The sequence below is a fragment of the Scleropages formosus genome, chromosome 3 (assembly GCF_900964775.1).
Source record: "Scleropages formosus chromosome 3, fSclFor1.1, whole genome shotgun sequence".
Lineage (NCBI taxonomy): Eukaryota > Metazoa > Chordata > Actinopteri > Osteoglossiformes > Osteoglossidae > Scleropages > Scleropages formosus.
The window spans coordinates 6,436,314-6,449,331 of NC_041808.1; the positions used below are offsets into that span (position 1 = coordinate 6,436,314).

The following is a 13,018-nucleotide window of genomic DNA, read 5'->3' on the forward strand; positions in this document are numbered from 1 at the left end:
CGATGTGTTTCAGTACCATGGACAGTGACACACAACATGGTGGAAACCTGGACCACCTTACATGGGTGGATGATGGCAGAGTCACGTAAAACAAATATATGAACATTTAAAGGGGCAGAAGGTGGTGCAGTGGTTAAAGTGGCTGCCTCTGAAGAGGAGTCTACCTTACTGGATGGGTAAATCAAAGTAAGTCGCTTTGGAGAAAAGCACTAGCAAAATGAACACAGAAATTTCAAAATTATTTATGCTGAAATAGTTCAGTAAATGGCAATGTTTGTGTTTTCATCTGCTGTGTCAGTGCTGCCAAGACTGGAAAATTATGAACAAGTAGTTTTTTAACAAGTAGTTATTTTTATCTGCACTTTAAGTTCAGTATCAGTGAACACTAAGAAAAATTAATGCTAAGAATGCTTAAAATGTAATACTAACAAAAATACTAATACAAGCTTTAGTCTCACTGGCTTCTTTATTTTTCATTCAATATTAAGTCATGCTATTACTTTAAAGAAATAAAAAACCAAACCAAACCATCAAAGGTTTCCTTTTTAATCACTGCTTTTAAAATTAAATGAAAACATTCAAAGTGGCAAATTAGTTAAAAAACAGACCCAGTCTGTAACACAAAGCCACCAAAATTACATTTATAATTTATTTAAAAAAAAAAAAAAAAAAAAAAAAAAAATCATTGTCACTACACTAATATTTTATGTTGTGAGTCTATCTCAAAGTATGTGGGAGAAACCGAACTGCAAAGTGTTCTTTCTGTTCAAATCAAAAAATGGATTTTATAAAACATTTATTCCCATTTAAACAACTTCTCAATAAACACTGATAGAAAAAGTGCAACTTACAGTAACGAGGAGCGCAGATTCATCGTGTTTCTCACCTACACAGTGTTGTCACTTGAGGACAGCAAAGGCAGTGGGGTTTTAAACATGTCCTGAAACACAGAGGTGGTCTTCACTTGGGTTCCAACATGGGATGGTGCTGTGTGAGCCTGGCGCCCCCATGTGGCCAGAGGAAGGACTGGCAGGTTGTGCACTGCAGGAGCAGCAGTGTTCTCATATTGCACGTCGCCCTCCTGACCTGGGGGCACCCCTGGGGGGTCCACGGGACCCGTGGTCAAGGACCGAACTTCCATTGTGCCTGAAGTGTCTCCGGTTTGATTGTCAGAGCTTGCTGCGGGGGCTTCTTGGGTGCTGTTGTTGAGCAGAGGGGTGCAGGAGAGCGACTTGTACTTGTGCAGAGAGTCCACAGCGTGAGCGAAGGCGGGCCAGGACAAAGTGAGTTCACCGAGCATTTGGTATGGACGTCGGGGGTCCTTCAGCACCACCCCTGGTAACAGATCCAGAGGAATGACCACTGGAGTGTCCTTTAGCCTCGCCTCAGTGTCCTGCTCTTCATATGTGGAACCTCCACGTACAGCAATGGGCTGAAGATGGCCCACTTTAGCCTCGATCTTCTGGTCCTCAGCATCAGAATCTGAAAGCAAGTTACCAGCATGGTACAAACAGGAGTATACTTACTCATAATCATTCATTCATATGTCTACTTTACGATTCAAGATTAAAATTTTCTACATTTAACATTCTGTACAAGAGTTATGAACATTCCTATAGGGTTTGCATACTTTCAAACAGGACTGTATATTAATGTTCTTTTCTCAGACAAAACTCCTCCTCTCTGTGTGTTTAGCGAGTGACACTGGAGGAGTGTGTTCCACACAGCTGCTCAGCGCTCACCTCCAGGGGGCACAACAGGATGTGGGCTGGAACTGGGGCTGTTAAGTGGTTCCAGGGGAGGCAATGGAGGGAAGAGGCTTTCAGCTGGGTTGTCTGCAGTGACCAACGACACTGAAGGGAGTGGGGGCCCTGACAACAGACTGGAACTGTTGTAGAAGTTAGGCCTGAAAGACAAATACACATGGTAAACGTCTTCATAGACAGCAGCTACTGTTTGACTGACACCCCGTGACAAGTGTCAACAATGCCGTAGAAGTGAACCCAACCATGGGTACTGACCTGAGACCCAGCTGCAGTGGTTTACTGTCAGTAGACGGAGGTGGGGGCGCTGTGGCCGAGGGAACCGAATTCTCCTGTTTTCCCTCATCTTCCTCATTTTTGTTTAGAACCTGCACAGAACACACCCGTTACTTTTACTCATTTATCCACTTTTGTCCAAAGCGTTTTACAACGTTAAGCTGTTTACACTGATTTACTCACTGATTTGTACTGCAAAGTAATTTTACTGAATTTAATTTAAGGCAAGTAGGTTGATCAAAGGTATACAGCAGTAGGTGGAATTTTAACCTCTGTCCTTGGAATCTGAAAGCAGCAGATTTATCCACTATGCTTGAAGATGGTCTATTATATATGGAATAAACAGACACAATGATGTAAAAACTATCTGTTAGAAGAGTGTGTGTGAGGAAAAGAAATTCATCAGGTGACAACCAAACATGGCCAAATTACTTCTGCCCAAAACTTCCACACAACAGTCATTGGATTGAAGCTCACATCTCCCATCTGTACAGAGGTTCAGAAACACCGACCTTCTCCAACAGGGGTCTTGTCACCTCTGTCAGGGGATCATGGGAAAACTTGCAGTGGTCTCCTTGGTAACACTTTGTCCCTGTGTGGAAGAATTTGCACGGATAGTCATCTGAGGACGTGGTCAAGGACATAAACGGGGCACACAACGCTAGGAAACCCAGCACTGTTGAACGTGGTAATAGGAAGTCAGCGCTGTAACAAACATAAGCAATTATTAATTATGCACAGTCAAAACCACATAAACACAAAACTAAAACACACAGACTATAGAAACACTTGGCAGTTATACACTGAATCTAACACCCACGAGTCGTTCAGATTACCGTGACGTCCTTGCTGTCACTTTTTAAAAATCACCCGCTGAACCAACCACTGATGAGTTTATCCAACTGAAGGAAAGAACTCTTATAGTACAGTATGGTACAGTACAGTAGTAACTGTCAAGGATACTGTGCATGTAGATACAATCCGCTCCTTTGGTGCAGAAGCCCAGTACGTAGAATTTACAGAGTTCCTGCTTCTTGTCCGGAACCACAAACTCATGTTCAAACTTGCACGCTTCCTCCTGTCACAGAGGAGATAATATTAATATAACAACAACAATAATAATAGAAATGATGATCAACCGTAACTGTTCATCGTCTCCTGTTTGACAGACTGCGAACTGATCATTCGGCCTGATCTCGCCAACATTTCTGTTAAATGTGTTGCGTTACGGCTGTGGTTTCACAGCACTGTTGAGTCCAGGGTCGTACTTTGATGCACCTCCCGCTGAGAAAGAACTTGCAGAAGAGTCGTCCGTCACGCTGAATCGCGTGCTGGCTGATGAATTCCTGCGACAAATACGGCTGTTTCTTCACAAAGCTCGGGGGGCCGTTTACTCTGCCCTGAGGAAAAGACAGAGTGCTCGATAAACAATCCTGAAACTCAGTGCAACGTGACACATGTACATTACTGCAAGGTTTACCTTTCTTCATTTAGCAGATACTTTTCTCCAAAGCAACATCCAATGAACACTATGTAGTGTTATCAGCCCATGCACCTTATTCACCAAGGTGACTTACACTGCTAGATACACTACTTACAACAGGTCACTCATCCATACAACAGTGGAACACACTCTCTCTGTCGCTCACACACTAAGGATGAACCTGAACAGCATGCCTTTGGACTGTGGGAGGAAACCCACGCAGACACGAGGGAGAACATGCAAACTCCATATAGACTGAGAGGGGATCGAACCCACATCCTCTCAAAACACCCAGGTGCTGTGAGACATAAGCACTATTCGCTGTGCCACCGTGCCACCGCTGAAAGGTTCAAAAGGAAAACATGCCATCTCCAGAAAGAGGTTGGGCAGTGCCACAGCTCACCCTCCGGCACTGCTGTCGGTCTTCTACTCTGTTGTCCTGCTTTTTGCCCTTTTTTTTCTTGTTCTTCTTGGGAATCTTTTGCCCCCTTTCCTCCATGTCTAAAATGGGCACAGAAGATACACACAGATTACCTACCCTGCCAAAATGACACTTGTACTTTGCTTTTTTAAAAAAAGAAATATATATATTTAAAAAAATACTGTTACCACATTAACTCCCAGTATCCTACTTCCAGGAAATGATTTTAAACTGTGGTATATGACCTTGTGGGAAGAGATGATAAAAATATCCACTGAACATGAAGATGACTTGTTGGGCCATCCTGTGATTCAGTTCTTGTCTTTAGAATCAGTTTTGGCTTCCAATTCGTACAAGTTTTTTTTTTTTTTTTTTTTAAAAAAAAAAAAAAACCATTTCCTTCTGCAAATTTTCTTCCCCCTCAAAGTTAAAACTAAACTATAAAAGTTTAACTATTTTTCTTTACATTTATTTTGCTCAACTTTAATTACTGGAACAAACAGGTTTTTTATTACGGCAATTCTTTTATAAATACCGGTGTCCTATAATTTGGACACTGAAATGTGTCCCCCTCCCCCCACACTTTTCCATCTACTGTGTGGCTGATATTTTTTTTCCAGATGCAAGAAAATCTGAGTTGACAAATATTCAAAACTGTTGAGAGACAACTTTAGAGAATTTTAAACATGTACTGTATTTTTCGGTTCTTAATGAAGTAAAATAAAAGCACAATTACATTCATCCTGTTTTTGTAATTTTTATCATATCAGTAACCATCATTGCGTTCATCAAAAAATACATTTTGGACGCCAAGTAAACTATATATAGGACAATAATTTTTTTCTAAAAGTTTCGTTTTCATTTAAATTAACATTTTTGCTATACATTATAAAAACACATCACATATATGACCACAGTGAAAAAATGGGGGGGGGGGGGGGGGGGGGGGGGGCAATTTAGGCATTATTGTTGACAGCAACAGTTTTGTCCAACACACAGTTTGCATCACATTCTCAGTCTCACGCTTGTTTCTGCAGACCTTTCATTGCAGGCTCTTTACCGCGGTGTGGACCATGCCCTACTGGGGCAACAGCTCCGGGTCCCTGGTTCCGAACCCTCTGCACAGCGCAGCCACTGTGGTGTGCTATTTGCTGCTGGGGACCAGGATGCATGAAAGATTCAGTTTGAGGGCAGAGACAGGTGGTGGGTCATAATCATTTAATAAATAAATAAATAAATAAATAAATGGGGGGGAAAAAAAAATCTGTACACCGAAGCCCTGGTTTCGAACCCTGCACCTAGTAATGCATAAACTACATACTCATATGCATTAAAAAAGTAACAACACAATTTGCTCTTTTGCTGAAATGCACTTCTGAGCTGAAAAGGAGCAGTAAACCTCCAGAAAAGCAGACAGTAAATGACGAGTAAACAATACCAGGAAACACTCGAACTCTGAATGAAATATGACACAGTGAATCTGAGTGCAAAGAGATGCAGTCCAAGCAGAGTTTACTATTCTCAATGAGTACCTGAGTACTTTGAATGAGTGTTCAAGTACTGTGAATGGGTACCGAGCAGTACAGAGGACAACAGACCTGCGTGTGACCCCTCCTGGGTGTGCATCTGTCTCTCTGGTTCCCCTCAGAGTGCTGCTGCTTATCACTCCCGACACTCTTCCTGGACTTATTTCTCACCTCTTTCTCTTCAGATTCTCTCTTTCTTTTGACGCTGAAAGAAAAACAGATCACGTCACAAATAAGAGAAAACATGTACCAAACTCAGTTGAAATCCCCAGCCATGGAACTAATGGAAGAAACACTCTGAGATCATGTTACAGGAGCGGCATTTCAGGTATGAAAAAACAATTCAATCACTGCCATCATATCAATAATTCAATTTTTGTGACACATAGCGCTTTAACGCAGGCATAAGGCAAGAAAAACAGACACAAACAAAGACAGTCGACTAATGGCTACCATAATAAAGTACTTTTATAGAGCTACAAGTATGCCTACTGGCCACTGAAACAAGAAACAAAAACTCCCAACTGAAGGCTGAGGGAGAAAAAAAAACCTCTGGGGGTCCACAGGCCAGTGGTTGCCCACCCCTCCTGGGCATTCTAGAAAGTAACAATTGTAAGCCAGTGTAACAAGTAATAATGATTACGTTGCTAAATGGCATCTTGAATCCCCAGCTTAGCATAATCATTAATCATTATCAACAATTAAAACTTTGCTTTAACTGAAACAGGAAACTCACAAACATCTTTTTTTGGAACTGCTGCAATGACAGGAGACAAGTTGGACACCCAACATCAACCCCCAGCAACTTCAACAACCATCTTATTCAATATGAATTGTACAAGAACAGTACAAGAATAAGTTTTTCTTAGTGTAATAGTGTACACACACACACACACACACTTTCTGAACCGCTTGTCCCATACAGGGTCGCAGGGAATCGGAGCCTAACCGGTAACTCAGGGTGTAAGGCCGGAGGGGGAGGGGGACACACCCAGGACGGGACACCAGTCCATCACAAGGCACCCCAAGCAGGACTCAAACCCCAGACCCACCGGAGAGCAGGACCCGGTCCAACCCACTGTGCCACCGCACCCCCTCAGTGTAATAATAATGTTAGCAAAATATTAATTCTGGCTGAATATCACTGTTGTGCAGTAGTATATTAAATGTTAAGTATGTGAGTAAAATAAGCTAGCTGAGTAGTACAGCAGTAAAATATAAATATTAGCAAAACATGATTAATGTAAATATTTGAGAAATGAACACCGTGGAGTAAGAATGTTAGTGGAATATAAATGCTAATGAGAATATCACAGTATGTTAATGAAAATTCCACTATTATGATTAGCATATATAGAAACATAGAATTAATTATCATTATTTATAGAAGCATTTAAGGCTGTGAATGTACAAAATCATGTTAATGTTACATAAATATGAATGTTGTGTAATAATGTTAGCGCGAAACCAATAATGTGAATATTACAATATGAACCGTAGAATTGGTTGTGCAGTAAAGTAAGAATGTTAGTAGAAAATGAATATTAATTAGTATGCTAATCGATATGCTAATGAGAGCGCTGCTGTGCTGCGCACTGTCATGCCGAACCTGTGGCTGTCCGCGTTCCCGGTTCCTCCTCGATCCTCTTCTTGGTTCGGAGGCGAAGAGAAAAGTTGCGCGAAGTCCGAACTGAAAGTACACATGACAGCACAGCGACTAACGACCGCAAACGCGAAACTACAAAACCCTACGCGGTCAGGGCTGAGCTTCACGTGCTGTTTAATGTTTTTATTTCACGTCACGTGGTGTTGTTTGTCTCATGCGTCCCACTCGTCAGCCTCCTTCAGACACTTCCCTGCCTCCTTGCCTTCATCGAACCCGCCACGTGTCCGTAGACTCGCCAACGTCACTCAAGGGTTATGAAAAATCCGTAATTATAAGAAACACAGGAGGACCTCCTTATTGCACCGTTCGTACTGTTGAAAGCAGTGAGTCGCCAAATCACTTCCCGGACGCACGTGGACGCCCACGCACTCTGCGTGCATCCGCCTCTTTGGTCCGACCTGCAACCGTTCCTCAGAGTCCGCTGTAATTTGAACCGTTAAGTCAAGCGTCAATACTTTCCATACGTTAAGAAAAAAAAAATATTCTCATATAACGCGAATAGCTAAAACTGCATGTTTGGCAGTCTTAGTTTATTGTAGTTTTTACGTAGCCCTAGTACAGTGAGTTCGAACTTGTATCTCGGCTTCTTCAACACAGTGATGATGATGATAAATTTATCGTGTTGCTTACATTCTTCATCTACATCTTCGTGGAAAAGAAACAGATTAATAACTTTTGCAGACAGAATTTTTTTTTAACTTCATAGTAATACACGACTATAACCTTTTCTGTGTAACCACTAGCTTTTGCCACACGGTTGTGAAGTTGATCAATAATTTTAAGCGTTAGTGCTGCTCATCAAAAGCATCAACTCAAATCACCATCGCTGTATTTAATTATTAAATTATATTTCATAAAAGTTTGTGACAGTCAGTTATTTCCCTGCATACAGCTGTTGAAAAACCAAATATCCCCAATTTGCACATTTTACCACTGGTACAGAATGTGACACCGTAGGCCAAGAGCTCTGGGCTGTTTCCAATTCGCCCGCTAAATAACCCACTAATAACCATTAAGTAGCCAATCAATAAACAGTTTCTCCAAGTTATTCACCTATGTCTATGTCAGAGACTCACTCCCTCCTAATCCAGTTTACAGATAAGGATACACGTGCAGATACACGTGCAGGTCTGACCAGACAGGACATCCGTTAAGGTTTATTCACATGCCGCTCGAATACAGATCACCTAATGACCTCATAAGACCTTTAAAACACTGGAGAAAATGATCACGGCCACATTCCTGTTATAAAACAGTGAGCAGTGGTGTAATGATGTTAAATATACACTTATAGCACTACCTTACAGTGCTTGGGCTGGTTGGATGTAGGTTGAAATTGAGCTCAGTCTGTGTGGAGTTTCCATATTATCTCTGTGTCTGTGTGGGTTTCCTCCAGTGCTCTGGTTTCCTCCCACAATCCAAAGACATGCAGTTCACTTGACAGACAATTGGCTGCTGTAAATTTCCCTTAGTGTGTGTGTGTGTGTGTGTGTGTGTGTGTGTGTGTGAGGGGGTGCGGTGGCGCAGTGGGTTGGACCGCAGTCCTGCTCTCCGGTGGGTCTGGGGTTCGAGTCCCGCTTGGGGTGTCTTGCGACGGACTGGCGTCCCGTCCTGGGTGTGTCCCCTCCCCCTCCGGCCTTACGCCCTGTGTTACCGGGTAGGCTCCGGTTCCCCGTGACCCCGTATGGGACAAGCACTTCTGAAAGTGTGTGTGTGTGTGTGTGTGTGTGGCTGCAATGTGATGGACTAGTATCCTGTGTAGTGCGGCCCTCCCCCAGCTTTGTGTTCACTGATTCCAGGATAGGGTCTGCACTATTGCAACCCTGATCAGGACAAGTAGTTATGGAAACTGAATGAGTGATTTCATAATGTAAAATTTCTGTGATCATGTGTACATGGACTGGCTTGAGACTATATGTGAGATTCACATAAAAAAATAACCCAAACATTCCAGCCCAATAGTATACAACAGCAGATGCAAACAAACGCGGGAGTATGAAAGCGAGACTGTAAAGTGCCAGAACGTAACTGAGAGCATGGGCACATGGTTCCCACAATGCAATGCATCTCACAGCCATTTGGTGCAATTTTCAAACGCCACCTGATGTCACAGACCATGTAAATGACAATTTGGATCAATTACCAGTAAGTGCTATGATTTAGGCTGGATAAGTGTACAATAGAATACCGGGAGACTGAGAAATGGGCAATTAATGTCCTTTAATTTTAAAACCACCCCATTTTTGGTAGATTATGGTAGTCATACCCATATTAAGTTGCTTGACTCTTCCTGGAGTCTGAAGATTGCTGCACGTGAACCTACAGGTGAAGCTCATGAGACACGCTAATCTCATCTGCTAAGTACGGTGTGATTTCCTAGAGCTTAACAGTCACTTGGCAGCACAGGCTTTTCCTTACATAGGCAACGCATGAAAATCACATGTCAACCAGAGTATGTCAGTGCCTCTTTTATTAATGATAACGGATGCTACTTTTTATTGGATCTTTTAAGGCCTTTCTAAGAAATCCTAAGGAAATCCTAGGGAATGAATCAAGTCTTATGCACTGTGACTCCAGTAAGATGTCTAGGGGGTTAACAGCGTAATCTTAATCAGTCTTAATCTTCGCCAAGTTGCTTTGCTGCACGTTTGTTGGAGGCACTACACCTTCCTTTTAGCATTGAACCCACATGAAAGGGAGTAAACTAAGGAGATCTCCAAGCAGACTGGCTGGATGTGGAGAACTGAAAGAAGGGCTTCTCTAACCCAGGAGGGTAATGTTCCCTCAGCAGCATGCAGCAAGATTTCATCATATTTGGGCTTTTTTAGAAAATTCAAGTCAAACGCAGAGTTTATATCCTACTTAATTTTATGCTTTATTAAAATGCCTTTTCCTCCAGTTCGCCTGCATCAGAGAGTCTTCTCCCCAGGAAAAAACAAGACCACCAATGGACACCTGTCCTTACCCAGTAGTACAACAGGCGATGATCAAGAATTGAAGCTTGAGAGAAGCACTTCCTCTCGGAGATCTCCGGATAAGAAGCACATGTGTGGAAAGATTCAGCAGAAGAGCAAACTTCCCATTCATAGACCTGCTGCCAAGCTGCAGGTAGAAGGAAGGAGTGTCTGTTCGGCATCACCCAAAATCCTGACCAACTCCCAGGACAACAGGTCAGGTTTGACACGTAATGGTTGGTCAAGGAGCTGCTGGACAAGCAATGGGGATGAGGAGGGTGAACAGTTTTCACTCAACCTGTCCTCTGAGGCAACGGAGATCATTCAGAAGCGTATTTTGGAGAAGCAGATGGCATTAGACCGTGGATTTCGGCTGGATCACAGTTCCAAACGATCCCCGGAAAGCAGAAGTAAGGTGCGGTGTAACAGAACGGAGACTGTAAATGACATTAGAACTGCGGTTAAAATTTCCCTGTTGAATGATCGATACAAATACGACGATGAGGAGTACGAAGATGAGAGTGGTGGCATTGATGAGAGTGTCCTCATAAAGTGTCAGGAGTGGCTCAAAGGGGTGGAAAGATCTTGGCCTTTGGGAAAGTCAGCAAAATAGAGAAGCCTATATAGTAGAATGCCTGTGAAATGGGGAGGCAACAGGGGGCATAGTGGTTAGAGCTGCTGCCTTTAGGCATAGAGGTTGCAGATTTGAATATCACTGCCTGCTGTAGTACCATTGATCAAAATACTTACCCTGATTGCTCCAGTAAAAATGATCCAGCTGTGAAAATGGTTAGAATAACTGTGGGTAACAATGTTGTAAGTTGCTTTGGAGAAAATGATGACCTAAATGAATAAATTACTGTTCAAAGTAAATTATTTGTAAAAACAAGCAATATTCCACATACTGTATAGTTATATATGATTATTTACTCTGTGTAGACATTATTTGTATCATTTTTATTTTGTAATTTTCTTTCATTGTTTAAAATGGCAGCTCAGCTCCAAGGTGTCTGTATTTCATAAAGAAGATTAAAATAAAATACAGAAATTGTCATTATTATTGATTCATCTTTTTGTTACACTTTGTATCATTTACAGTGTCATGTATCCTGAATAGCACTCCCATTTTTTTCTGGAATAAGTAGGGATAAATGGTGAAATGTTATTGCAGATTCCCTGTACAAAGAAACTGGGGTAAATAGAGAAGTAATTCTCAGTAAAATCTTTATTTGTAAATCCTGGGAGTTTATAGGTTGTTGGCGTTTCCTCACAGTGTTTTTTGTACTGCAATAAGCTACATATAAATGTGTTGCTGGGCTGAAAATATCACTTTATCAAAATGAACTGGATTGAACTGAAGATGTAAATAATCCAGAGTTCACACTTGTATTCAGAATATTGTACATATGTAACTGCTGAATTTATGCTCTGTCTTTGTTACAGACTGAAAAAAAGGGTGAAATTTAAAAAATTCTAACATTTTAAAACAAGAAAGTTTTCATATATGCTTTTCAGAAATTTCACACGTGCGCATGCTGTCCAGGTTGTTTCTGTAACTTTCATAAATGTACATATTTGTATAACCAACTTTTCATGTTAAAAAAGATTCAGTTTTTTCAAAAACATGAAAATACGTGGGTGATTCCAAACCTTGGAGTTCAATTTCAAAGAACAGAATCTTTTTTAATCAAGGTAACATGGAATTGGTTTAAAAATACCACCAAGACATCATTACTAATACTGGAAATGGCTATTACTGCTTAATATGTTAGATTGCCAGGAAACTGGAGATTTCAAATAAAGGTGTACTCTTCTATGTACTACTACTCTTCTATTAGAGAAGAGGCTAAGCTGGATCAAACCAGGACAGAAAAAGGAACAGAAACCGCAGGGCAACGATCCAAGGCATGCTTCTAAGCTATGCAAAAATCAAAAAACGTCTAAGCTACGGAAAAAGAAGAAACAGGAAGTCAGAATACTGCCCTTGATAGACTGGCTGGAAGAATTCCCAGATCTCAATCCTACTGAGCTCTTGTGGGAAAAGCTTCACCCAAAGGTCATAGAAAAATAGCCCACAGGGCAGCCACACCTCTGGAAAGAGATGCAGAAGGCTTGAGATGAAATTTCCCTTGAATATCTTCAGAACCTTGCAGGTAGAATGCCAAAGGTCTGCAAAGTTGCAATTGTTGCATCAGGCGGATTCTTTGATGCATAGCACAGGTATAGACAATAAAATAATGTTATGACATTGTCAACATATTGCCTATCTTTTCTGATCAATTTAATGCCACCGTGGCGAATGAACGTGTCAGTTTATATTAAAGACATGAAACTTAATGGGTGATTCCAAACTTTTCTGTAGTAGGCTAGTGTATGTGTATGTATGCGTGTGTGTGTTCAGGAAAGTATATATTCAGAAAAGAATATATACATACACACACACACACACATTTTCTGAACCGCTTGTCCTATACAGGGTCACGGAGAACCGGCGCCTAACCCGGCAACACAGGGCATAAGGCTGGAGGGGGAGGGGACACACCCAGGACGGGACGCCAGTCCGTCGCAAGGCACCCCAAGCGGGACTCGAACCCCGGACCTACCGAAGAGCAGGACCTGGTCCAACCCACTGCGCCACTGCGCCACCACGCCCCCCTTTATATACATACACTATATCATAATATATGTATAATGTGGTCATATACAGTATAACTACATATATCAGTAATATATATATATATATAAATACATAAAACTGAACATAAATATTTATTCCAGAATATATTATTAATATAAATGCATACATACATATAGTTATACCTAAGTACACTTTTATATTATGACATATGTTATAACATAATTATTAGTTTTCAGCTGAAACAATGGATATGAAAAGAATGCAGTAGTATAGGTATGTGGCCTTTGCCCT

The 13,018-nt window shown here is 41.5% G+C and overlaps 1 protein-coding gene and 1 long non-coding RNA gene across 2 annotated transcripts; both read right to left on the bottom strand.

Annotated features, from left to right (window-relative positions):
* Positions 1-886: 886 nt before the first annotated feature.
* Positions 887-3,979, bottom strand: LOC114910180 (zinc finger CCCH domain-containing protein 4-like; the record flags this gene model as incomplete). The annotated part of the gene is made up of 7 exons (XM_029250131.1): positions 887-1,482; positions 1,743-1,906; positions 2,022-2,131; positions 2,552-2,661; positions 3,003-3,117; positions 3,308-3,439; positions 3,926-3,979. Coding segments are annotated over 7 exons (1,281 nt in total), but the record flags the coding sequence as incomplete, so codon positions are not given.
* Positions 3,980-3,988: 9 nt separating this feature from the next.
* On the bottom strand, positions 3,989-5,671 carry LOC114910271 (uncharacterized). Its single transcript, XR_003797577.1, has 3 exons — positions 5,542-5,671; positions 4,983-5,097; positions 3,989-4,023 (listed from the first exon to the last, which is right to left on the bottom strand). It is a non-coding gene; the product is annotated as an uncharacterized LOC114910271 (long non-coding RNA).
* Between the last annotated feature and the right edge of the window lie 7,347 nt (positions 5,672-13,018).